Source organism: Mobula birostris, chromosome 5, assembly GCF_030028105.1.
Source record: "Mobula birostris isolate sMobBir1 chromosome 5, sMobBir1.hap1, whole genome shotgun sequence".
NCBI classification, from domain to species: domain Eukaryota; kingdom Metazoa; phylum Chordata; class Chondrichthyes; order Myliobatiformes; family Myliobatidae; genus Mobula; species Mobula birostris.
The window spans coordinates 48,664,468-48,691,738 of NC_092374.1; the positions used below are offsets into that span (position 1 = coordinate 48,664,468).

Genomic DNA, 27,271 nt, shown 5'->3' on the forward strand with positions numbered 1-27,271 from the left:
TAGTCAGCATGATTTTGTGTCTGGGAGGTCATGTAAAACAAATATTCTGGAGTTTTTTGAAGAGCTAACAAACAGGATAGAAAAAGGTAGAGTTATGGCTGTTGTCTGTATGGACTTAAGAAAGGCCCCTGACAAGCTCTCACTACCTGGAAGATTAGCTCCCCCTGAACCCTATGCAACCGAGTAGGGTGGATTCAGAATTGGCTCGATGACTGGAGGCCTATGACGAGTGGGATGCCCACGGGATCAATGGAGGCCTGTGGTGAATGGGATGCCCAAGGGATCAGTGCTGGGACCTCTATTACTCATTATTTATGTAAATGATTTGGTTATGAATGTACATGGCATGATTAGCAAGTTTGCTAATGATATTAAATCAGGGAATCTTGTTGATAGTGATCCAATCACAAACAAGAGAAAATCTGCAGATGTTGAGAATCCAAGCAACACACACAAAACGCTGGAGGAACTCAGCAGGCCAGTTAGCATCTATGGAAAAGAGTACAGTCGATGTTTTGGGCCAAGACCATTGGAAGCAAGTTGCAATGAATTACAAAGAGATCTTGATCAGTTAGGGAGATGGACTGATGAATGGCAGATGGTTTTAACTCAACTAAATGCGAGGTGATGCATTTTGGACATTCAATTGAGGGTAGTACCTATAGAGTTAATGGAAGGGCACCGACAAGTGTTGTAGAACAAAGGGAATTGGGAGTACAAGTGCATAGTTTTCTGAAAGCGCCACACAAGTTGATAGGGTGGTGAAGAAGCTATTTATCAGTCAGAGCATTGAGTTTAGGAGTAATGATGTATTTTTGCAGGTTTTTAAGTTGTTGGTAAAACCACAGTTGTCAGCTTGTGAAAGACATTGTCAAACTGGAAAGACTGCCTGGACTTCTGAATGTTAAAAGGCCTGAACAGATTAGATATGGCAAAGTTATTTCCCATGGTAGGGGAGTCTAGGACAAAAGGGCACTACTTTAGGATTGAAGGACATCCATTTGGAACAGAGATGTGGAGAAATTACTTTAGTCAGAGAGTGGTAAATCTGTGGAATTTGTTGCCCCGAGCGGCTGTGGAGACCCAAGACATTGGATGCATTTAAGGCAGAGATAGATAGGTTCTTGAATAGCTAGGGCATCAAAGGGTATGGGGAGAAGGCAAGGAAGTGGGGATGACTAGAAGAATTGGATCAGCCATGATTGAATGGCAGAGCAGACTCGATGGTCCGAATGGCCTACTTCTGCTCCTATATCTTATAGTCTTATGGTCATACTAGAGGGCCTGAATTATAGATCCAAAGTGGATCTTTGTTCCTTGGAGTGCAGGAGAATGAGAGATGACATCTTAGAAGTTTATAAAATCGTGAGGGGTATGGATAAGATGGACGGTCATAGTCTTTACCCTGGGGTTGGGAAATCCAAAACCAGAGGGTACCAATACAAGATAGAGAGGGGCCGAGATTTAGGAGACCTAAGAGGTAATTTACTTACACAGAAGATAGTGGTACCTGGAATGAGCTGGTAAAAGAAGTTGTCAAGGTGGGTAGAGTTGCAAGATTTAAGAGGCATTTAGATAGAGACAGAGAAAGGAGTGGCTTGGAGGGTTATGGGCTGAATGCAGGCAGCTGGAAACAGCAGGGAGGGTGCTATGGTCAGCATGGACTCGTTGAGCTGAGGGGCCTGCCTCTCTGTATTTTTCTGTGACTTTATTGTTTTGATTGACCAGTAACTGTCATATGGAAATGGATTTCCAGAGTTTTAGGCTTTCCTTGGGTCTAGCGATAGCCCTTAAATGGTGTTCCAGACTGTGCATGTGAAAAGGTGTAATTTATCAACCTCATTCCCTGAATGTCCAGGTAGTGTGGTAACATTACATTAAAAAAACTGCATAGGATCAATGACATAGAACATAGAACAGTACAGCACAGTACAGGCCCTTCGGCCCGCAATGTTTTGCCGACCCTTAAACCCTGCCTCCCATATAACCCCCCCACCTTAAATTCCTCCATATACCTGTCCAGTAGTCTCTTAAATTTCACTAGTGTATCTGCCTCCACCACTGACTCAGGCAGTGCATTCCACACACCAACCATTCTCTGAGTGAAAAACCTTCCTCTAATATCCCCCTTGAACTTCCCACCCCTTACCTTAAAGCCACGTCCTCTTGTACTGAGCAGTGGTGCCCTGGAGAAGAGGCGCTGGCTGTCCACTCTATCTATTCCTCTTGTATACCTCTATTACATCTCCTCTCATTCCCCTTCTCTCCAAAGAGTAAAGCCCTAGCTCCCTTAATCTCTGAACATAATCTATACTCTCTAAACCAGGCAGCATCCTGGTAAATCTCCTCTGTACCCTTTCCAATGCTTCCACATCCTTCCTATAGTGAGGCGACCAGAACTGAACACAGTACTCCAAGTGTGGCCTAACCAGAGGTTTATAGAGCTGCATCATTACCCCATGACTCTTAAACACTATCCCTCGATTTACCAAAGCTTACACCCCATAACCCTTCTTAACTATCCTATCTACCTGTGAGGCAACTTTCAGAGATCTGTGGACATGTACCCCCAGATCTCTCTGCTCCTCCACACTTCATGGATCAAAGAAATTCACATGATGCAGTTATCATGAGGTAATCCACTGTGCCTGACAACTTCCATTGCTATGTCCAAAAGTGTTAACTCTTACAGGGCAAGGAGCTGTTTTTGACTCCTCATTGCTGTCCAGATACCCTAATTGTCCCGAAGAATGCAGTTGGAACCACAGCTACAGTGTCACGAGGAGCTGAACAAAAATTGCTATTGGGCTCCCCAATGAGTCTGCTCAAGGAATAGGTCACAATACAATTAAACAAGAGTTTCATGGTCTATTGTGTGAATATGCTTCAAGTGGCCTCCCTGGCCATTGTGAGTACCTAGCCTTTTCATTCTGCACAGCTGCGGAAGGAGAGAAACAGCAGACAGTGATAAAGAGAGGCACCCAATAGATGTGCAGTCAAGGCACCCAGTGGATGTAGAGTCAAGGCATTTTTTATAGTACAGGTTTCTCCTGCCATCCGAAGGTAGAGCGTTCCTATGAAACGGTTCGTAAGCCGGAATGTCGTAAAGCGAAGAAGCAATTACCATTAATTTATATGGGAAAAATTTGTCAGTGTTTGCAGACCCAAAAATAACCTACCAAATCATGCCAAATAACACATAAAACCTAAAATAACAGTAACATATTGTAAAAGCAGGAATGATATGATGAATACACAGCCTATATAAAGTAGAAATACTTTTCTACAATCATTGCCGCACTGTTCTCCATAGCGAAAATCTCACGCAAGCACTCTCGGCAGAAACACGGCGCAAGTGCTCTCCAAATCATACCAAATAACACATAAAAATACACAGCCGATATAAAGTAGAAATAATGTATGTACAGTGTAGTATCACTTACCGGAATCGGAACAGCGCCGAGCACACTGATGATGGTGTGTTAGGCTGAGTCGTCGGAGGTTGGGGTGGTGCAGTGGCCCCCACCCTCTGGGCAGCAAACTGATACCGATCCGCGAAGCATGCAGGGGTACAGCGGTAGCAGGGACACACCCAGCACATCTTTAAGAAAAAAGCCGAAATAAACAAGCTAATTAATTAGGTGCCGCCTGGCACGTAAATGTCGGCCCAGATCAGAGGTGACGCAATCGACAATCGCCCCTGATCTGGGCCGACATTTACGGGCTGGGTGGCACCTAATTAATTAGCTTGTTTATTTCGGCTTTTTTTCTTAAAGATATGCTGGGTGCATCCCAGCTACTGCTGCATTCTACGCGAATCGGTATCTGTCCGCGGCCTGGGGGTTGGGGTGGTGGGACACTGGGGTGTCATCTCGTCGTCTGTTTCCATCAGGGCAGGCAGGTCATCTTCTTCTTCGCCTGCCTCGATGTCGAAGATCGAGGTTCGTCGTCTGCTGCGGCTGATGTGGAAAGCTTGCTTGACTGCTTAGCCTCGCACATTTTTAGATCATATAGTTCTTTGTAAGCACTCAAACCATCCTGCAAATATGTCCTAAACCGACGTACCCTTTCAAAATTAAAGTCGTACTTTTATCATTGCAGCGAAAATCTCACGCAGTTGCTTCACGTTCAGTTCCTGGACGACTTGACTTTCGGTCCGTTTGCTACTGCATTCGGTTTTGATTGTTATCTTTTCCTCTTTCAATTGCATCAGCTCTTCATCTATCAGTTCTTGGTCATGAGATGCCAAAACCTCTTCAACATCATCTTCGTCAACTTCCACAAGCCAAACTCACTGCTCACAGGCAAGTGTTTAAGCATTGCCGGCGGGAATGCCATTCCGAATCTGGGGGAGAGCGGCTGCTTGGGGCACGTGCTGCTTTTTTTCTCACACTGCTTTTTTTGCACGCTGCCTTTTTTTGTAACAGTGAAAACACCTTCTGTTAGCGAAAACAGGTAACTAATGTAGGTCTTTCGTAACAGTGAGCGTTCGTAAAGCGAACGCTCGAAAAGCGGGGGACACCTGTACCAGAAATCCCATGAGGGCCTCATCTTACAAACTCGGGCACAGACAGAGAAAATTCTATAAGATGTCATTGCTATTCAGATTTGAAGTGATCAATGGAAAGGTACCATTGCATCACATATGTATGTGTCTGGTAGTGGGTATCTCTTTTAAATGTGATTCTCACCATGTCCCCTTAGTATAGAGCAGAATTCTTTCTGCCTGTTTCTCACTTGGAAAAATGTGGGGATGAACATTGATCAGAAAATTACCAAAAGCAGGCACATAATTACTGAGATCTAAATAATTTGGCAAAAATGTTAAATCATCTGAATTGCTGAAGTCAAGGATGTGGGAGATTACTCAGCATCCAAAAGGCACACAAAATCTACTTGTCTCGACAACCTCTTATACAATTCTGAATGCACTGAATGCCACCTCATATGAGATATCAGCTTGCCACACTGATAACCTGTGAACCATGCTGACCTTATATTGCATAACATTGAAGTAATGCCTCCTGTGTTGACTATTTACCAAACAGAATGGCAATGCATTATTGTGTCCTGCCCATCATGTGGAGATCTCAATCTAGGATTTAAAAATCCAAGGCAGTTGCCTTTTTGATGCACTAACACCTGCAAGGTGGACTTCAAGTCATCCATTATCCTCACTTGGAGTCTGTTTCCTTTGCAGACAATAAGTGCTTCTCTCTCTTCAATATCCAACAACCATAAATCATCACAAATAGCAAGAAACTGAAATTGTCATTTGTTCACATCTCTATGTTCTAATCATCTCAATGTTGCTTAATATTTCAGATATTTTCAGTTATTCAGTGAAGATGAAAACTTTGCAACTACTGTGTTGTGCACTGCCTTACTGTGTGGTTTTGCCTGTGGCATTGCTTATACAAAGTCCTTCCTGCAAAACTATAGACAAGAGAGTGCATATTTGTCTTGGGCTGAAAAATGTTGCAGATGGTCTTGAAGGAAGATGATCAGCACCTTCAGGCTTGGATGCTTTGCTTCACACTGCACTGTCTCAATGTGAATGTTAGAAATCTAGGCCAGCTGGTTGTAATTTTACATCTACCTGGCTGCAGTTGGAATCACAATGACAAGTGGTGCCATTGTGCGAAAGGTCACCAGAATTGTATTCCATCTATTCAATGGGACTGCCCAGGGGTGCTCTGTATGCTCAGCAATATGCTTCAGGACTGATAGCTGGAATGCCAGAACACCCTTGAAGATTATAACACCAATTATTTTGAGTCATGAGTTTGCATTGCAAACTCTGAGCTTTATGAAACTATTCCGATGTTAGTTGGCTTTTGTTTGTACTGCAACCTATAGCATTGTATGTTGTTAGATCTTCGAATAGTAATTTGGAAATATCCAAAAAATAATCATAGAAACATAGAAAACAGGTTCAGGAGTAGGCCATTCGGCCCTTTGAGCCTGCACCGCCATTTATTATGATCATGGCTGATCATCCAACTCAGAACCCTGCACCAGCCTTCCCTCCATACCCCCTGATCCCTGTAGCCACAAGGGCCATATCTAACTCCCTCTTAAATATAGCCAATGAACTGGCCTCAACTGTTTCCTGTGGCAGAGAATTCCACAGATTCACCACTCTCTGTGTGAAGAAGTTTTTCCTAATCTCAGTCCTAAAAGGCTTCCCCCTTATCCTCAAACTGTGACCCCACGTTCTGGACTTCCCCAACATCGGGAACAATCCCCCTGCATCTAGCCTGTCCAATCTCTTTAGGATTTTATACGTTTCAATCAGATCCCCCCTCAATCTTCTAAATTCCAACGAGTACGAGCCTAGTTCATCCAGTCTTTCATCATATGAAAGTCCTGCCATCCCAAGAATCAATCTGGTGAACCTTCTTTGTACTCCCTCTATGGCAAGGATGTCTTTCCTCAGATTAGGGGACCAAAACTGCACACAATGCTCCAGGTATGGTCTCACCAAGGCCTTGTACAACTGCAGTAGTACCTCCCTGCTCCTGTACTCAAATCCTCTTGCTATAAATGCCAGCATACCACTCGCCTTTTTCACCGCCTGCTGTACCTGCATGCCCACTTTCAATGACTGGTGTATAATGACACCCAGGTCTCGTTGCACCTCCCCTTTTCCTAATCGGCCACCATTCAGATAATAATCTGTTTTCCTATTCTTGCCACCAAAGTGGATAACTTCACATTTATCCACATTAAATTGCATCTGCCATGAATTTGCCCACTCACCCAACCTATCCAAGTCACCCTGCATCCTCTTAGCATCCTCCTCACAGCTAACACTGCCGCCCAGCTTCGTGTCATCCGCAAACTTGGAGATGCTGCATTTAATTCCCTCATCCAAGTCATTAATATATATTGTAAACAACTGGGGTCCCAGCACTGAGCCTTGCGGTACCCCACTAGTCACTGCCTGCCATTCTGAAAAGGTCCTGTTTATTCCCACTCTTTGCTTCCTGTCTGCTAACCAGTTCTCTATCCACATCAATACCTTACCCCCAATACCGTGTGCTTTAAGTTTGCACACTAATCTCCTGTGTGGGACCTTGTCAAAAGCCTTTTGAAAATCCAAATATACCACATCCACTGGTTCTCCCCTATCCACTCTACTAGTTACATCCTCAAAAAATTCTATGAGATTCGTCAGATGATTTTCCTTTCACAAATCCATGCTGACTTTGTCCGATGATTTCACCGCTTTCCAAATGTGCTGTTATCACATCTTTGATAACTGACTCCAGCAGTTTCCCCACCACCGACGTTAGGCTAACTGGTCTATAATTTCCCGGTTTCTCTCTCCCTCCTTTTTTAAAAAGTGGGGTTACATTAGCCACCCTCCAATCCTCAGGAACTAGTCCAGAATCTAACAAGTTTTGAAAAATCATCACTAATCCATCCACTATTTCTTGGGCTACTTCCTTAAGCACTCTGGGATGCAGACTATCTGGCCCTGGGGATTTATCTGCCTTTAATCGCTTCAATTTACCTAACACCACTTCCCTACTAACATGTATTTCGCTCAGTTCCTCCATCTCACTGGACCCTCTGTCCCCTACTATTTCTGGAAGATTATTTATGTCCTCCTTAGTGAAGACAGAACCAAAGTAATTATTCAATTGGTCTGCCATGTCCTTGCTCCCCATAATCAATTCACCTGTTCAATTGCCCATAATCAGCAGGGTATGTGCAAAATATGGGCTGAAATCCCACTTACTCCTGGACTCTTATTTATACTTCGTAGCAGGCTGGACAGTGCCCCATCTGTCACCATGTGCATGTTTATCAGCGTCTGTCCAGAAGCTGATGCATAACAGTCCTCACTGAATCATATAGGGCAGAACTAGTGCATAACCTCCAGTGATCTGACACGTGCTATGCTTTTCCATAGCCAGCTGAATTATTTTATGAACTTCTCACTTATAAATTAGCTTCAATAAAATGCAGGATGCTAAGATCATAACTAATGAAAGCCAGCAACAGATGAAGTTCACTGCTGCCTTCCTCCGCTGACTGTTGTGACAAGGTGTTATGTGTTGGGTATCTGAATGTACAGTAGGTGAGGAATGTGCACATTTGAGAAAGCCTTGTTTGAACTATCTATAATGTGAGAAAGTGAATTACATATGAAACCATTGTTCTTGTCAATAATGTCAATAACATGCTGGCTTCTAGTTCTGTGATTTTAAGACCTATGAAGAGTTGGTACTTCTGTCAAATCTGACACTGTAGTAGTCTGCATTTGAGTTAGTCTGCCCAGAGGGAGAGAGTGATAAAAACATTGTACTAAGATTATACAGCACAGAATTGGGCCCTTTGGCCCATCTGGTCCATGCCAACAAAGACCCCCCCCCCCCAAATTCAGTGGGTTAGGTAGCATCTGAACAAGAGTTAACATTTCAGGTTGAAGTTCTGAGTAAGGGTCTTTGACTCAAAACATTATTTCATCTTCCCTAGATGCTGCCTAACCCTTTTTGTTTTTATTTCAGATTTTCAGCTGCTTTACATTTTTAACTTTCACAGAGGAATATGAATTTGTACTATTCCTAAAACAACGACCGTCGAATTTATGCAAATTACTCCATCCCTGGTCTTGAGATGGGTCCTCACCAATGCAAGAAGCAAAGCCAGAATTCTGTCTTAAAGCACTTTCAATAGCATTCCACACCAGACTATGGGCCATCTACCTTTAACGCTATTTTCTAATACCTAGTTACATACTACTTTTTCCAAAATATACTTTATTTTTAAGAAGAACTAATATTTCATTCCTTTGATAATAATGTGAAGACTACACTTTTCACAGTCTGCAGAAAAGTTCTGTGATCAAACAGAAAAGCTACAGTTTGAAGTCTTTAATCCTCCAAGAGAGTTTTTAACACCAATCATACAGGGCAATGTCGTGGTACATGAGAATTGTTTTTACACACTGAATGAAGAACTTGAACCCAGGACACACTGAAATTGCAGACTGAATCAAAATTATAGCTAAAGGCTAAAGCATACTCAATGATATATTAGTTGAAAGGAACATTCTGCACTTGACAGAGCAGCAAGACCAAAAATCAAAACAAATGGTGCCAGCAACACCAGACTGAACTTGCCTCATGGCCAATGTCTGTTCCAAAGCAAAGGGAAAAATGATACAATTTCAGCTGATGAGTTCTGAGAAAGCTAGTCCTGCAATATCCCCAAATAATGTAATTGATCTGATTCACATTATTTGGGATACAAATAAAATAATAACTGGGTATGCCACAGAAGCTGATGATTTAGCCTTTACAGTCTTGTACTGGCTGTACATATGCTCAATTTTGCTGGTCCCTGTCCCCATAATCTTGCAAATTTTTTCCTTTAAGATACTTAAATAACTCTCTTTTGCACACTTCAACTGAATCAGGTTCCACTCTTATCCCTGACAGTGCACTCCACATCCCAATCACTCACTGTAATTACATTTTTGTCCTGCTATTTTTGGTTCTTTTGCAATCTCTTTCGTTTGTGACTCCTGGTTCTTGACCTCTTGACCTGCTCTGTCAATACTTCTCATGTTTTGTTTCAATACCATGATTAGATCTTCATTTAAGGGGAGAGGGGGAAAGTTTAAAGGAAATTTAGGGAGCAAGTTTTTCATGCAGAAAGCTGTAGGGTCTGGAAAGGGCTGCCAGGGGTGGTGGTGGAAGCAGCTACGATAGAGATGATTGAGGCTTTTGGGTAGACACACGAATATGCAGGTTATGGAGGGAAATGCATTATACAGGTTTCCCCCGCCATCCGAAGGTAGAGCGTTCCTATGAAATGGTTCGTAAGCCGAAATGTCGTAAAGTGAAGAAGCAATTACCATTTATTTATATGGGAAAAATTTGTGAGCGTTCGCAGACCCAAAAATAACCTACCAAATCATGCCAAATAACGCATAAAACCTAAAATAACAGTAACATATAGTAAAAGCAGGAATGATATGATAAATACACAGCCTATATAAAGTAGAAATACTTTTCCACAATCATTACTGAACTGTACTCTGTAACGAAAATCTCACGCAAGCGCTGTCGGTAGAAAATCTCATGCAAGCGCTGTTGGCAAGAACACTCTCTCCAGTAACCTTTAAGCTATGAAGCTGCCAAATCATACCAAATAACATGTAAAAATACACAGCCTATATAAAGTAGAAATAATGTATGTACAGTGTAGTATCACTTAGGGAATCGGGAAGATAGCTTGCCGAGCACACTGATGATGGTATGTTAGACTGAGTCATCGCAGGCTGGGGTGGTGCAGTGGCCCCCACCCTCCAGGCCGCCGAGTGATACATTGCCGTGAAGCATGCAGGAATGCAGCGGTAGCCGGGAGGCACACAGCACATCTTTAAGAAAAAAGCTGAAACAAACATGCTAATTAATTAGGTGCCGATTTCCGATTGCATCGTCTCTGATTTGGGCCGTCAATTACGTGTCAGCGGCACCTAATTAATTAGCATATCTTTTTCTTAAAGATGTGCTGTGTGCCTCCCGGCTACCGTTGCATTCTCCGCAAATCGGTATCTGTCCGTGGCCTGGGGATTGGGGTGGTGGGACACTGGGGTGTCATCTCGTCATCGTCTGTTTCCATTAGAGCAGGCAGCTCATCTTCTTCTATCTCTGCCCACCTCGATGTTGAACGTCGAGGTTCGTCGTCTGCTGTGGCTGATGTGGGAAGCTTGCTTGACTGCTGAGCGTCGCGCATTTTTCTGTCACACAGTTCTTTGGAAGGACTCAAACCATCCTGCAAATATCTCCTAAACCGATGTACCCTTTCAAAATTAAAGTCGTACTCTATCATTACTCATTCGGTTTCGATTGTTATCCTTTTTTCTTCCAATTGCTTCGGCTCTTCATCTGTCAGTTCTTGGTCATGGGATGCCAAAACCTCTTCAACATCATGTTCGTCAGCTTTCACAAGCCAAACTCATGTCGTCCTTACTTCGTTCAGCACGATAAAATGCTTAATTATGTCTAGTTTTATGCTAAGTGTAACACCCTTACGAGCTCTTTCAGGCTTTTCCGATACCATAGAACTCATCTTGCAAACGGCTGCTCACAGGCTTATGTTTAAGCAATGCCGGCGAGAATCCAGGGGAGAGCAGCTGCTCGGGACGCGCGCTGCCTTTTATTGCACGCTGATTTTTTATCGCGTGCTGCTTTTTTTTCGTAACAGTGAAAACACCTTCTGAAAGCAAAAAACAGGGTACTAATGTAGGTCTTTTGTAACAGTGAGGTTTCGTAAAGCGAACATTCGAAAAGCAGGGGACACCTGTATACAGACAGTAGACATTTAATTTGACATTATGTTTGGTGTAGACATAGTTGGCTAAAGAGTCTTTTCCTGTGTTGTACTGTTCTATGCTCTGCAAAAAACCTGCGTTGCAAGGAAAGTAACTTCAGTTTCTTGGGTCTACACATATAATTTTAGTCTGTTACTTCTGGAACCATCTTGCAGTCTTAGAGATTCAGACTTTATCTAAAATGTGACACCCGGAACTGGGCACTGTGCTTTATTTGTGGCTAAACCAGTATTTTATAATGCTCTTGTATTCCTCACTTTAAATCATAGATTCCGATATGCTTTTTAATGACTTTCTCAACTTGCTCTGTCACTTTCTTGAACTACATACATATATATTCTTGGAACACTCCGTTCCCATATCAGTTTTGGCATTATATTAAGTTTCATCACAGTTTTACTCAAATGTAAAACATTTTGCAGATCTTGGTTTTAGATTTTAACTTGCCATTCCAGCATCTCAACAAAGTCAATTGCTCAAACAACAGGAATTCTGCAGATGCTGGAAGTTCAAGCAACGCACATCAAAGTTGCTGGTGAACGCAGCAGGCCAGGCAGCATCTCTAGGAAGAGGTACAGTCGACGTTTCAGGCCGAGACCCTTGCTGCTGCCTTTTCACTTCTGTACAAAGTTTTGTGTCATCTGCAAGTTTGGAACAGTGTCCTGAATATTGAATCATACATGTATTTTAAGAAAAGCAGTTGTTCAATTATCAACCTCTGAACTGTTCCCTCCAATCCAAAGAAACAAGTTTCACCATGATTCTTTTCCTTGTTACTCAACCAATTTTATATCCACTCTGCTGTAGCTTCTATTACCTAGCAGTTCGCAATCTTGATGACGATCCTGTCATATGGTACCTTATCACTTTTGGAAGTCCATGCATATAACATGAACTGTTCTACCTTCAATTACCCTCTCTGATTCTTCACTTGAAAATTCTACAAGTATAATTTTAAAGATTACTGAAACATAAAACAATTTCTGGGATATATCTATAATATTTTGTAGAGTGTTGAACATATTGAAAGAAGCAGTCTGTCTAGAAATTAATTTGTATACAGAAAAAATGGCCTACAATGATGCTCAATAAGTATCGATGCCAGTTTAATTTAATTACCTTATTGTGTGATTTTTGTGCACTTGAGAGACATCGATCACAATATTTTTCCTATTAGCACATAGTAACCAGAGTAATTTCAGGACTTGTACACCTGAAAGTAATCAATGTTAATTACTTTCAGGTCTGCATCTGTAGAAGGAAGGTTTTCAAATCTCTTACTAGCTCTTCTTTCAGTTAGTCCTGATGAAGGGTCTCGGCCTGAAACGTCAACTGTACCTCTTCCTAGGGATGCTGCCTGGCCTGCTGCGTTCACCAGCAATTTTGATGTGTGTTGCTTGAAATTCCAGCGCCTGCAGATTTCCTCGTGTTTGTATAGAAGCGAGGTAACCATTTTATTCAGCAATTGTGCACTGATAAACTTGCACTGCAACCCTACCACCAGAACCCAACATCTGATTTCATTTGCACTAACTACAAAATATTAGTGGAAGAAATGGAGAACTAGAGAAACCCTGTGTGCTGGATAGCCCATGAAGCCTCTGAAAGCTAGAACAAAGTTCAATTGGCCCTCCTTATCCACAGGGGATTGGTTCCGGGACCCCCCCCCCCCGCAGATACCAAAAAATGCTGATGCTCAAGTCCCTTATTTAACCTGTCTCAGTGTGGTGGACTTTAGGACCCAGCTGAGCTCTGAATCCGCAGTATTTCTGTTCACGAAAATAATCACGATCACAATTGAAAATCAATGAGGTGAAACGCCATCGGTCATTGGAAAAGCGTTAGGCCGCAGTCGGTCAACGATCGGAACAATTTTAAAGGATAAAGTGAGAAAGGCCCTGCCCCAATGAAAGCGACAATTATTACTAAGCAACACAGTGGTTTAATTATTGATATACATACGTTTCTTAAGTGTTTTATATGCTTAGAACGGTAAAATATATACTAAGACAAACGTTTGACTGACGCTAAATAATACCGGATGTACCTGTTCCGACTTACTTAATAAGAGAACTTATGGTTTTTTTTCCGACCCCGATTTGCGGTAACCTACACACATCCTCCCGTATACTTTAAATTATCTCTAGATAATACCTAATACAATGTAAATGCTATTGAAGTAGTTGTTATACTGTAATGTTTAGGGAGTAATGACAAGAAAAAAAGTCTGTACATGCTCAAACAACAAGTGCTGGAGAGAGAATTTCCGGGTTTTCCCGATCCGCGGTTGGTTGAATCCGCGCATGCGGAACTCGCGGATAAGGAGGGCCGACTGTCGTAGGGTGGCTTTGGTGTCAATGCTCACGGTGCTGCCTCAAGGGCCTAATCCAATTGCCCAAGAAGGGTAGTAATCTTGCATTTATTCACAGTGTGGGAAGTCTTCTAACTAGTTCACTGCCAGATTTATGCACTTAGCTCCTCTCTAGTGCAAGCACAAAATGTTTAACCCCAAAAAAGCTTAGGCATAACATCAGTAGCATTGCCTCAGAATATATTTCATGATATTATTTCTAAGAGGAACAGGTACGTATTCAGTATGCTCGTTAATGTTTATCTCGCACTCTTGCAAAGGAAACATGATCTAACCCTTGTCACAGTGCTGTGTATGAAAGCTCAGTGTACATAAATTGGCCGTACTGTTGCCTAGAGTTCAAAATGTCTTCATTGGCTGTTGAACACTTTAGGTCATTCTGAAGAGATTTGAAAGACTTTATGTAAATACAAATAGTTTTTTAAAATTCCAAAACAGGTTGGTAATGTTTATTTAATGTTTTTTTTTAAATTTCATACTAATAATAAATGGTGTGATTGTTGTGGGAAAATAACATTTGTAGCATATTTACTCTGATTGATCTTACACTTGCAAATAGATGATTCAAACTTTCTGCTTAACATATAGAGCAAGACATTTTTATGTATTATCAGAGACTTCAGTATATACACAGTCAGATAAAAGTGGCTCTGTAATTAGTCATTATTGACATCGCTGGCCCTGTGCTTTGAAGACCTTACTTCTGCTAAAGCCTCTACAGGAGAAAGGAAGCTGTTGTTCTTCCATGATTGAATGTGTAGTAAGGTCAAACTAACAGTGTCCACCTCTGCATTCCTCATAAGGGATCTTAGTAGTTTACATTGTGCTTGTGGTAAATAACGGCAGAGGGGAGGATGTGGATCCTATACTATTTCAGTCCTGATTACTCATTATCATGAGAACTAATTCCAATCAACTCTCCCAGACTGACAACTATCTAAAAAAGGCAGTGTGCACGTTTTCAATGTCTTTATTCATACAGCAATTAACCCTTCGATGCTGCTTATCTTCATTTACAGAAAATAAACCAGAATATTATGCATCTACAATCAAAATCAATTTTGCTGCATCACAAAATATGTCAGCTTCTCTGAATTTTTGTTTGAATCTGTCCCCATTTGCCTGTTCAGTGACTGCATTGTACTTGCAACTTGTAACTGCAGAAGAACTGATTGATAATTCAGAGTTGTTAAAAAAAAATACGGTGGATTCTGGTTAATTGGGGCACATCAGTGTCTATACATTTTGGTCCAATGAACCAGCCACTCCAATTATCTGAAGATTCATGGAAATATTTAAAAAGGTGCTTAAAAAAAGGCAAACTTCCATTTTACTGGTAGCAAATTATGTATTTAAATGAAATGCATAACAAATTAAAATACTACCTATACTACTACAGAACCATAAAACTTTGTAATAGTTCCTGATTTTTTATCGATAGAGGAATTTATCCCATGTATACTGGTGTGCTTTTTTTTGAATGTTGTAAATGACCAAAATCAGTGTAGATACCTAGTATAGATAATGGGCTGCTTTCATACAATGCTATGGATGATTGCATCCTCCAAATCTTAACTTAAATTGTAACATTCAAGATAATTATTGATACCTTCAAGTTCTTCGTAGGTCCTGACTTGTTGAAGTAGTGAAATAGTTTCATTTTCACTCTTGGCCATTTCTGGCATCTCCAAGCCTGAATTCTCGAAACCACAGTGAGCAAAGCACTTCTTAATTGTCTTACTTATTTCTCTTCAACTATAAGTGACAAAAATCACTGTTTTTGAATACAAGCACACACAATAGAAGCTGTTTTGAAAACTGTTTGCTCTAAATACCACACAAGTGCACGCTGGTGTCTGATGTTAGAAACTGTTTGGCTATAAATTCCTGTTCAATTAAGTGGCATATAAATGAGGGAATCCCATTTTCTTGATTTGTTGTTGTTGTTGTTTACGAATTGACCCAAATAAGCAGCTTCCCTAATTCAATGATGGTCCAATTAACCTGAATCCACTCAAAATGCTGAAGGAACTCAGCAGGTCAGGCAGCATCTACAGAAATGAACAAACTGTCGATGTTTCAAGCTGAGACCCTTCTTCAGGACTGGAAAGAAAGGGGGAAGATGCCAGAATAAAAAATTGGGGAGAGGGGAAGGAGGACCAGCTAGAAGGTGAACCCAGGTAGTGGGAAAGATAAAGGACTGGAGATGAAGGAATATGATAGGAGAGGAGAGTGGATCATGGGAGAAAGGAAAGAAGGAGGGGCACTGGGGTGATGATAGGTAGGTGAAGAGAAGATAAAAGAGATTAATGTGGGGAATAGAAGAAGAGAGAAGGGGGACAGAAAAAAAAACTATTACCTTTTTATTCTGGTGTCTTTTGCTTCCTCTCCAGCCCTGAAGCAGGGTCTTGGCCAAAACGTCGACTATTTATTCATTCCATAATGCTGCCTGACCCACTAAGTTCTTACAGCATTTTGTGTGTGTTGTTCCGGATTTCTACCATATGTAGAATCTTTCGTTTTTATAACCAGAATTCACTGTATTCAATTCATGATTCAATTGCCTTTTAAGTCTCCCTCAAATTAAAACAAATCTAGTTACTCTAAGAGTTATGAACAGCTTGTAACCTGTTTTAATTATTCTTAGATTTACACGGTTGCGATACGAAGTTTGACAATGCTCATTTACTGTAGATTATAAAGGCTATGTTTTGATGTACACCAGGAACATGGCTTGCCCATGCATTGTGTTTCTTCTTGTCAAGGTGCCATTTGAGGCAATTGCACTGTTAGCATAGGTACTAATGCTTTATTGCAGGTGTTAAACATTAAATTCATTTCTATGGATAAACTTAAATCAGGAATATTGTGATTTACTTTATGTTTGCTGGCAGTTGGAATGGCATACGCATAATCAGAACTTCATAATTTATTTTGCTTTTTTAAAAACACTGTGGCCACTTCACATCATTACCCCCGCGCGCCCCAATCCATACCACAGGATGAAAGTTTCTTACAAATATTTTGAAGTTAAAACACTGACTGTCTGGCCTCGCTAGGAGCAATCACTGACCCTCTGGCCCCATTGGGAGCGATTACTAACCCTCTTGCCCCGTTGGGTGTGATCACTGACCTTCTGGCCTCCATTAGCAGCGATTGTTGCCCCTTTGGCCCTATTGGGTGTGATTGCTGACCCTCTGGCCCTATTGGGAGCGTTCGCTGAACCTCTGGCCCCATTGGGAGCGATGGCTGACCCTCTGGCCCCATTGGGTGTGATCTTTGACCCTCTGGCCTCCATTGGCAGCGATCACTGACTTTCTGGCCCCATTGGGAGAGATCGCTGACCCTCTGGCCCCATTGGGAGCGATCACTAACCCTCTGGCTTCCATTGGCAGTGATCGTTGACCCTCTGGCCCCATTGGCTGTGATTGCTGACCCCCTGGCCCCATTGGGAGCGATCGCTGACCCTCTGGCCCCTTTGGGAACGATCACTGACCCTCTAGCCCCATTGGGAGTGAACACTGACCCTCTAGCCCCATTGCGAGCGATCGCTGACCCTCTGGCCCCATTGGGTGTGATCATTGACCCTCTGGCCTCCATTGGCAGCGATCGCTGACCCTCTGGCCCCATTGGGAGTGATTGTTGACCCTCTGGCCCCATTGGAAGCGATCATTGACCCTCTAACCCCATTGGGTATGATCACTGACCCTCTGGCCCCATTGAGAGCGATCCCTGACCCTCCAGCCCCATTGGGAGTGAACACTGACCCTCCAGCCCCATTGGGAGTGATTGCTGACCCTCTGGCCCTATTGGGAGCGATCGCTGACCCTCTGGCCCCATTGAGAGCGATCGCTGACCCTCTGACCCCATTGGGAGCGACCCCTGACTCTCTGGCCCCATTGGGTGTGACCACTGACCCTCTGGCCTCCATTGGCAGCGATCACTGACCTTCTGGCCCTGTTGGGAGTGATCGCTGACCCTCTGGCCTGGTTGGGTGTGATAACTGACCCTCTGGCCCTGTTGGGAGCAATCGCTGACCCTCTGGCCCCTTTGGGAGCGATCACTAACCCTCTGGCCCCATTGAGTGTGATCACTGACCCTCTGGCCTCCATTGGCAGCGATCACTGGCTCTCAGGCTCCATTGGGAGTGATTGCTGACCCTTTGGCCCCATTGGGGGTGGTCACTGACCATTTGGCCTTTGTTGGGAGTGATCGCTGACCAGGTTAGAATGCCTGCACCTCGATGCTTCAATCTTCCTCGCTGTTTCAAGATGGAGCTGTTTGTGACTGTGCATCCCATCTTTGTTTTTTTCTGTAAGTCAGCTTGTGTTCATGGTCCTTTTTGGGTTCTTATCTCTGATTTGCATGAGGCAGAGCATTGCACTGGATACTTCGATCGAGGTCCAAACTATATGTCACAGGCACTAACAGTTTCTGTAACACAAACAATACGAAAAGAACAAGTGGAAAGCCTAGAAAAAGTGAAATAATTTAAAAGATTTGCTGTCTGGAAAATGTCACCCAAGAAATCATTCACTGGTGCCATCTTGACCAGAAGATCACTGTCAATTGTGACTATTTTGAGAAGTTTCTGGTTGGGTTTTGTAAGAATCTGTTTTCATGTTTTCCTGCTTCCATTTTATATGTGCTCCATCCTTTTATTTTTCTACTGTTGCTGTATATTTTTGTGATGTAGAGCTTTGCAGCAACTAAATAGGCAAAGATTATGATACTTCCTTAACTCATTGTTGATTATTCCAGCATTCTTTTTCAGATTATGGAAAACAGCAACAGTTTTCATCCTTCCACTTGAGAAATAATGAATCTCAAATGTACTATTTTGACCAGTTGGTTTTGTAGATGATTATATATGTTATATATGATTATATGGTTATATAATCATCTTTTGTGAAGATGATAGTTGAGGTGTTTAGATCAACTTCATATATATTAATAATTAATGATATTAAATTTCTTTTGAGAAGTTTTGTAAAGTTACAGCCCTGAAGAATTAATAATTGACTGTTTCTGTATTGGAAATCGTTGATAATATGATTTACTTTAATGCTTTTCCTTGTTTCTGCAGGATTGTTGTCTGTGCAATTTGAGGGGTGGTGCACTTAAACAGACTACTGATAATAGGTAAGCTATAGCTTTACAGTTGTAAAAATGTTTTGAATCGCCTGTAGAACAACCTGAATTTTAAAAAACTGCTAGCCAGTGAGATAGAGATGAGACTCGCAGTACCCATAGCTAGAGTCTATTTTAAAAAAAGTCAATTTGTTCAGAAATCAGAGTTTGTTTCACAGTGAAAGAAACAGCATAGCAGTTAGCATGATGCTATTACAGCTCAGAGCATCGGAATTCAGAGTTCAATTCTGGCGCTGTGGAATTCAGAGTTCAATTCTGGCGCTGTCTGTAAGGAGTTTGTATGTACTCCCAGTGAACATGTGAGTTTCCTCTGGTTGCTACGGTTTCTTCCCACATTCCAAAAACGAACTGGTTAGTAGGTTAATTGGTCATTGTAAATTGTCCTGTAATTAGGCTAGGGTTAAATAGCTGGGTTCTGGACAGTATGGCTTGTTGGACTAGTAGGGCCTGTTCTGAGTCTTAAAAAAACAGAAATGTAACAAGTTTTCCCAATTAAACCAGAATTATTTCTTCAGAAAAGTGCAATAAGTGGAGAATGGGTGGGATATAAATTACGTGCAGACAGCTTAGAATCATATCTCTTGATTGATGAGGGAATTACCTCATCATCTTCACTCTCACTGACTATAAAGTTGTGACTAAATATAGCTCAGAGGGAATGTGGAGAATTTGAGTGAACAGGACAACCAGCAAGGCATCTTCATAATCAGTGGGACTTTGAGATTGGTAAACAAACAGGAAAAAGACCGAGAATATGAGTGAATTCAATATCTATTTAAGAATATAAAAGAAAGATAAATTAGAATAAAAACAAGAAAACAGAAAAAAGAAGAACACTCAAAGCACAGAATTTGATTTCATGTTTGTACTGGAAACTCCAAAACCTGAAGTAAGCAAATAGAAAGTTTGTAGTTTTTTTGGTGTTAGAGATTGATTGAGAACCTTTAATACTCACTGCATTATTGATAGATCTCATGCATTTGCAATAACAGGACTAAATTTCTTGAAGTTTTAAAGATTTTTTAATGGGCAAGTGTGGCAAGTTACTGATAACAAAACAACAAATTGGGGAGACTAAGGGAAAATTACTGTTTTATGCAGCCTTAATATTAAAGTGGACAGCAGCATTTGGATATTAATATTTGGCTATTTAATGCTTTCCTGGGGTTGCTGATTCTTTTTCCTGCACACAACCCCCCCGCCCCACCACTTCCACCAACCATTCCTTGGAATCAGCCAAGTGAACCACCGTTGCATCCCCTCCATGGGAAGTTTATCCTTTCTATGGTAACAAGTCCAAAATTTTAGATTCCAGGTTTAGTCTGTCAACATTTTGTTATATTTGCTTAAAATTCTAATTTTAGATCTAAATGTCTATCCTAAAATAGCAATGTAGCTTTCACTTTTCTAATTTTTTTTTGTACTTCCATACTCACTTTCTGTGATTCCTGCACATAGATGCACAAGTTGCTCTTAAGTATCTATATTTCTTGGAACCTCAACTGAAAATTATTCTCCATTTCTTTCTTCTGAACAAGGCAAATAACTTCACATTTCTCCAAATTAACTTCCATGAACCATATTTTGCCTATTTGGCCTGTCAATATTTTTTTTTGCATTCTTTTTGCAGTGTATTTTCACTTAACTTGCATAAAAATAAGACACTCATTCCGTTTAGCTAGTTCCTTGATATGGATTATAAATAGCTGAAACCCAAGTTCTGATACTTGTGATGTAATACCAAGTACAATTTTCCAACATGAACATTACTTGCTTTCTTCCAGTTGTCCTTTTCTATCTGTTACCAGTCCATATAGTGTGCTAATGTAATATCAACAGTCTGGGTCTGCACTGATTTTATGTAATACCTTTGTACCTTGTTCATTACTTTCTGAAAATTTAAATACACTCCTTTTCCTCACCCCCTCACACAACTAATCTTTCCTGCAAAGTTCAATTCACAAAAAACTACAATCTCTTATTACAAAAAAATGGACACTTAACCTTGCAATCTACCTCGCTGTGGTTGCACCTTATTACCTGCCTGCACTGCATTTGCTCTGTAACCTTAACACCTTACTACCTACGACCAGAATAATTAACAATAAACAATTACCATTTCCCTTTCATAAATCAATGTTAACTCTGTCTAGCCACACAAATTTCTACATTATCTCTAATTATCGATTCTCACATTATTGTTTCTACTGATAACAAATCAATTGGTAATTCATTTATTTACTTCCTTCCTATTTCCTTGAAAGTATAGATTACGTTTACTTCCTGCTTTTTCTTAGGGATTCTCATAAAATCTAAGTAATTCTGGAATAAGCACCTTCTAAATAGCTATCTCTTTTAAATGCTAATACTATGAGCTATCAGGAACATTGGATGTGTTGACTTTTAGATCTATTAATATGTGTGTGTTATATCTTGTATTAATGGTACTTATTTTATGCATCTCATTTTCACTAAATTCATGATTTGACTGTACTTCTGGACTTATTGAGCCTGCTGCTCTGAAGAAAAAGAACTTTTAAATTGCTCTGCCCTTCCTTTTCTAATCTCTGAATGATTTCTTCTGTCACTGATGTAAATTTATTTTCAATGACAGCCTTCTTATTAAAAAACTACCAAGAGATTTACTGTCATTAGTTTGATTTTAGTTTTTGTTACTGTTTTATCCTTTTTATTAATTTTATAATCATCTTTTACAAAATGGAAAATTGACCTAATTTTCAGGGTTTTGAATCTAGCCACAGATTAAACCTTTTTAAAGTCTACTGTGATACTAAACGTATGCCTTAGTTAGTGTATCATCTGTGATCCAATTGGTACCACGTTTATCTCTAAATTGGAATTTCTGGTTTCACCAAGATTACTGCATTCTCTTTGTCCCTTGTTCCACTACTTACCTGACCCACACACTTCCTTTAATGACATCTGTGGTTAGGGGCCTTTTAATTAATTTTTTGTTCTTGTTTATTGGCTACAAAATTATTTTTGAAGTCTTGTTGTTTTATTTTGTATTCTTTCTTGTGAAAGTTGGGGGTTGTTTTCCTTATGAATTTTGTGTATCTAATACCATGTGTCTTTGCTGCTGCTATAAGTAAGATTTTCATTGCCCTCTGCATTTATATAATTGTGCATATGGCAATAAACTCATTTTGATTTTAGATCTGGGTTTTACCAGATGTGATCCTTTGTACCAATGATCTCTAGCCCTTTGTTTATTCGCCTTGCCCTTAGTTAATCTGTTTTATTGTGCATGAATTCTACTTGTAACAAATGTTTCATAGCTCTGGCAAGCCTGTTCTTTCCTGACCCCGACCCATTTTACATTTATATCCTGTTTACACTATTACTATTCTGACCTTAAGCTTTGAAATTTCTCTTAATGATTATGGTTGCACTTATCCAATTCCTTGCATAATCTGGGCACAACATATTGATGTAGCTATAAGGAAGGCAAGATAGTGGCTATATTTCATTCAGAGTTTGAGGAGATTTGTTTTGTCAACTAAAACACTCGAAAACTCCTACAAATGTACCGTGGAGAGCATTCTGACTGGCTGCATCATTCACTGTATTGGGGGTACGGGGATAGGGGGTCCACTGTACTAAGTCAGTTGCAAAAACTTGCAAGATTAGTCAGGTTCATCGTGGTTACCAAGACATCTTCAAGGAGCGGTGCTTTAAGGAACCAGGCCCATCTTTAAGGACCTGTGTCATCCAAGCCATTCCTTGTCCTCATTCCTACCATCAGAAAGGAGGTACAGAAGCCTGAAGGCACACACTCAATGAATCAGGAACAGCATTTTCCCCTCTGCCGTCCGATTTCTGAATAGACATAGAACCCAGGAACACTATCTCACCATTTTTAAAAAATGTCTTTTATTTTGTACCACTTATTTTAACTTAACTATTTAATATATATACACACACTAATTCGGTTTTGTTTCTCTATATTTATTGATCATGTATTTCATTGTACTGTCGCCATAAAGTTAACAATTTTCGCAACTTACGCTGGTGATATTAAATCTGATTCTGATAACCTTCCTTCATTATATGAAAGTCCTATCAACTGTACTTGTTATTCATTACCTGAGCAACTAATTAGTTTATTTGAAGTGCATTTTGATTACACATTATTATCTTGTGTCCTAATCTGCATTTTCCTGCTTCTTATTCAACTCTTCCTGCCATACTTACTTATCACATTACACCTGTATTAATTTACTCATAGCATGGTTACCAATCCAGAGGTTGTCATCTAGTATATTATCAATCATGCCTTTGTAACGAGGCTCCATATAGTTGAGAAACTGTTAAAAAATTTGAAATAGTAAGCCTTCTTCTCCTGGAGCAAAATGCTGGGATGAGATTTATATCTGGTTTATACAATTATAAAAGGGTTGTTAGAATGTAGATAAAATACATCTCCCTTTCTTTGGTGATTAGTGGAATCAATTTAAAATGATCACCCAGTATATGATCTTTCTTCATGTTCTATAGCATTATGTAGAAATAGGTGTGCATATTTACTATAAGGACTAATCAGCCTGCATTTCTGTTTATTTTACACATGTGGTGATATGAATCCCAAGTGCCTTCCCCATTTTTTAACTTCTTGACTTCAACTATTTATCAACATAAATAGAAACTGAGGCAGTGTATTCTACTGTTTGCAACTGCTCCACCATTCATGATTGAGATCATGGCTGATCTTTCATTATAGTGTAATTTTGCTTTAATCAATATCCTTAAGATTTCCTTGATGTACCCAAAATGTATCTGTTTGCACCTTGAATATCTGCCACAAATCCCCAAATCTATCTTGGCTCCACAATTTCAGACATTCATTGAACACTCACAAAATGCTGGAGGAATTCAGCAGGCATGGCAGCATCTGTGGAAAAGAGTATACAGTCTGATGAAGGATCTTGGCCCGAATAGTGAACTGTTTACTCTTTTCCATAGATGCTGCCTGACCTACTGAGTTCTCCAGCATTTGGTGTGTGTTGCTTGGATTTCTAGCATTTGCAAATTTTCTCTTGTTTCCAGAGATTCATTGATATTTGGATTGCTATGAAAGCAAACTTATTAATTAAAAGTTACCCCTGCTCCCTGTTTTAAACATATTGCGACTAGTAATATTTGTGCCCCATTTTCCCAACACTTAAGCTATAGAAAATAGATTGCATCTGCCCTGTCCTGTCCTATCATACTTTTCAACACGTAGTTATTCTGATTGAAAGGCTATGCAAAAGAAGTAAAGTAATGAATTTGATGAGTTTTCATTTACTCAAGCCCAGAGTGACCGTAGAATTTTACATCTGAATATCAAAGTAGCTGTGGACATAAGTATAACATAAATATCCCACAGGAAATTCACAAGAAACTTCATAAAGAATGGTTAAAACATGAAACTCCTACCATATTGAGTCGCTCAAGAAAAGAGTGTTGATACATTTAAGGAATGGTTAAGTAAACAAATGAAAGGTATGGAGGGATTAGACTAGGGTGGACAAGGAAGTGAGAGAGTTGACCACGAGGAGGATAAATCTTCTCCAATGAGTATATGAAAATGTAATGCACATGATATTATTGCATCTCCTGGCCTAATGAAAGCAACTCCAGTTTAAAATTAGTTATATTTGTTGTTTTTTTGTTTTACCAAGCAATATTCTAAAGAATTTGCTTGTCGATATATAGTTCGGTTAGAGATTATTGCTTTTAAAAGAAAATTGGACAGGTATTAGTAATTATCTCCAGTGTTGTTATCTTTTGTGGCTCACTCTGGCTCCTTTTTATTAGATGTGGGAACCTTGGAATTGTTTGCCAGCTGATGAATTCATGGAAGACTGCAATATGTGTATTTAAGAAGCATCATTTTCATTTGTAGTGTAGCAATAACTGTGCTCAAGGCTCATTAAGTTACTGGTTTTTAACAAATGAGTCTCAATTCCAGTAACGCAATTCTGAGTAGCCTTTTAGGTCCTCAATGCTTTAGAACATTTGGGTGTTAATGGGAAGATCTATAGTTAAATGATTCATCAGTGGAACCCTCTCATTGTAATATCAATAAGCTGAATTAAGGTTCCAGGAACTGGTTCTTGAAAGAGACTACAGTGGTTCAGGGACATATTTACATGAAATGTCATTTCCAGAGCCATTGGTCACTCTCCCTAGTGGCAGTCTAAGCTCACCGTTGTAGCAATGCTACTTTATCCACTTGTTCAGTTTACATTCAGTACGATTCGTTATTTTTATGGGGGTTTGATCTGAATTTATTTTTGCAGTCTATGAAAGATATATCATTCAGTTAATGTAAATGAGCCTTCGAGGCAGGTTAATTCTACTCTATGTGGAAAGCTATTTTTCATTTCCTGGAAGACCGCAGCATATAGTCAGGAACATATATTTGTCCATTTAAATGTTGCTGTCGCAGAAATTTCATTTTTCTCATCACTTTTCCCATGGGATGAAAGGGAAAAATTGCATAAAGCATTCAGATTAGTTTGAAATACAGTGTTAATATAGCTCCTAATAACCGTGAAGTTTCTGTAAGCTACCTCTGATGAGTCAAATGTCATATCATTATCATGATTAGTTTTAAAGAAATCAAGTTGTTAAAGAGTCAACCCAGCAAATTAAATATATGCAACACACATCAAAGTTGCTGGTGAACGCAGCAGGCCAGGCAGCATCTGTAGGAGGAGGTGCAGTCGACGTTTCAGGCCGAGACCCTTCGTCAGGACTAACTGAAGGAAGAGTGAGTAGGGGATTTTAAAGTTGGAGGGGGAGGGGGAGATCCAAAATGATAGGAGAAGACAGGAGGGGGAGGGATGGAGCCAAGAGCTGGACAGGTGATTGGCAAAAGGGGATACGAGAGGATCATGGGACAGGAGGTCCGGGAAGAAAGACGGGGGTGGGGGGGACCCAGAGGATGGGCAAGAGGTATATTCAGAGGGACAGAGGGAGAAAAAGGAGAGTGAGAGAAAGAATGTGTGCATAAAAATAATAAGTAACAGATGGGGTACGAGGGGGAGGTGGGGCCTAGCGGAAGTTAGAGAAGTCGATGTTCATACCATCAGGTTGGAGGCTACCCAGACGGAATATAAGGTGTTGTTCCTCCAACCTGAGTGTGGCTTCATCTTTACAGTAGAGGAGGCCGTGGATAGACATGTCAGAATGGGAATGGGATGTGGAATTAAAATGTGTGGCCACTGGGAGATCCTGCTTTCTTTGGCGGACAGAGCGTAGATGTCAGCAAAGCGGTCTCCCAGTCTGTGTCGGGTCTCGCCAATATATAAAAGGCCACATCGGGAGCACCGGACGCAGTGTATCACCCCAGTCGACTCACAGGTGAAGTGTTGCCTCACCTGGAAGGACTGTTTGGGGCCCTGAATGGTGGTAAGGGAGGAAGTGTAAGGGCATGTGTAGCACTTGTTCCGCTTACACGGGTAAGTGCCAAGAGGGAGATCAGTGGGGAGGGATGGGGGGGACGAATGGACAAGGGAGTTGTGTAGGGAGCGATCCCTGCGGAATGCAGAGAGAGGGGGGAGGGAAAGATGTGCTTAGTGGTGGGATCCCGTTGGAGGTGGCGGAAGTTACGGAGAATAATATGTTGGACCCGGAGGCTGGTGGGGTGGTAGGTGAGGACCAGGGGAACCCTATTCCTAGTGGGGTGGCGGGAGGATGGAGTGAGAGCAGATGTACATGAAATGGGGGAGATGCGTTTAAGAGCAGAGTTGATAGTGGAGGAAGGGAAACCCCTTTAAAAAATGAAGACATCTCCCTCGTCCTGGAATGAAAAGCCTCATCCTGAGAGCAGATGCGGCGGAGACGGAGGAATTGCGAAAAGGGGATGGCGTTTTTGCAAGAGACAGGGTGAGAAGAGGAATAGTCCAGATAGCTGTGAGAGTCAGTAGGCTTATAGTAGACATCAGTGGATAAGCTGTTTCCAGAGACAGAGACAGAAAGATCTAGAAAGGGGAGGGAAGTGTCGGAAATGGACCAGGTAAACTTGAGGGCAGGGTGAAAGTTGGAGGCAAAGTTAATAAAGTCAACGAGTTCTGCATGCGTGCAGGAAGCAGCGCCAATGCAGTCGTCGATGTAGCGAAGGAAAAGTGGGGGACAGATACCAGAATAGGCACAGAACATAGATTGTTCCACAAACCCAACAAAAAGGCAGGCATAGCTAGGACCCATACGGGTGCCCATAGCTACACCTTTAGTTTGGAGGAAGTGGGAGGAGCCAAAGGAGAAATTATTAAGAGTAAGGACTAATCCCACCACTAAGCACATCTTTCCCTCCCCCCCTCTCTCTGCATTCCGCAGGGATCGCTACCTACACAACTCCCTTGTCCATTCGTCCCCCCCATCCCTCC

The 27,271-nt window shown here is 41.0% G+C and overlaps 1 protein-coding gene across 3 annotated transcripts in view; it reads left to right on the top strand.

Moving 5' to 3' along the window:
- LOC140197685 (lysine-specific demethylase 4C-like) overlaps positions 1-27,271 on the top strand; it is a 385,265-nt gene that overhangs the window by 242,871 nt on the left and 115,123 nt on the right. For all 3 annotated transcript variants that reach the window (XR_011885993.1, XM_072257997.1, XM_072257998.1), the window contains exon 16: positions 18,811-18,866. Coding sequence is in view for 2 of the 3 variants with exons in the window: in XM_072257997.1 (XP_072114098.1) it covers positions 18,811-18,866 (56 nt within the window). In the remaining variant the exon portion in view is untranslated. The remainder of the gene's footprint in view (positions 1-18,810; positions 18,867-27,271) is intronic.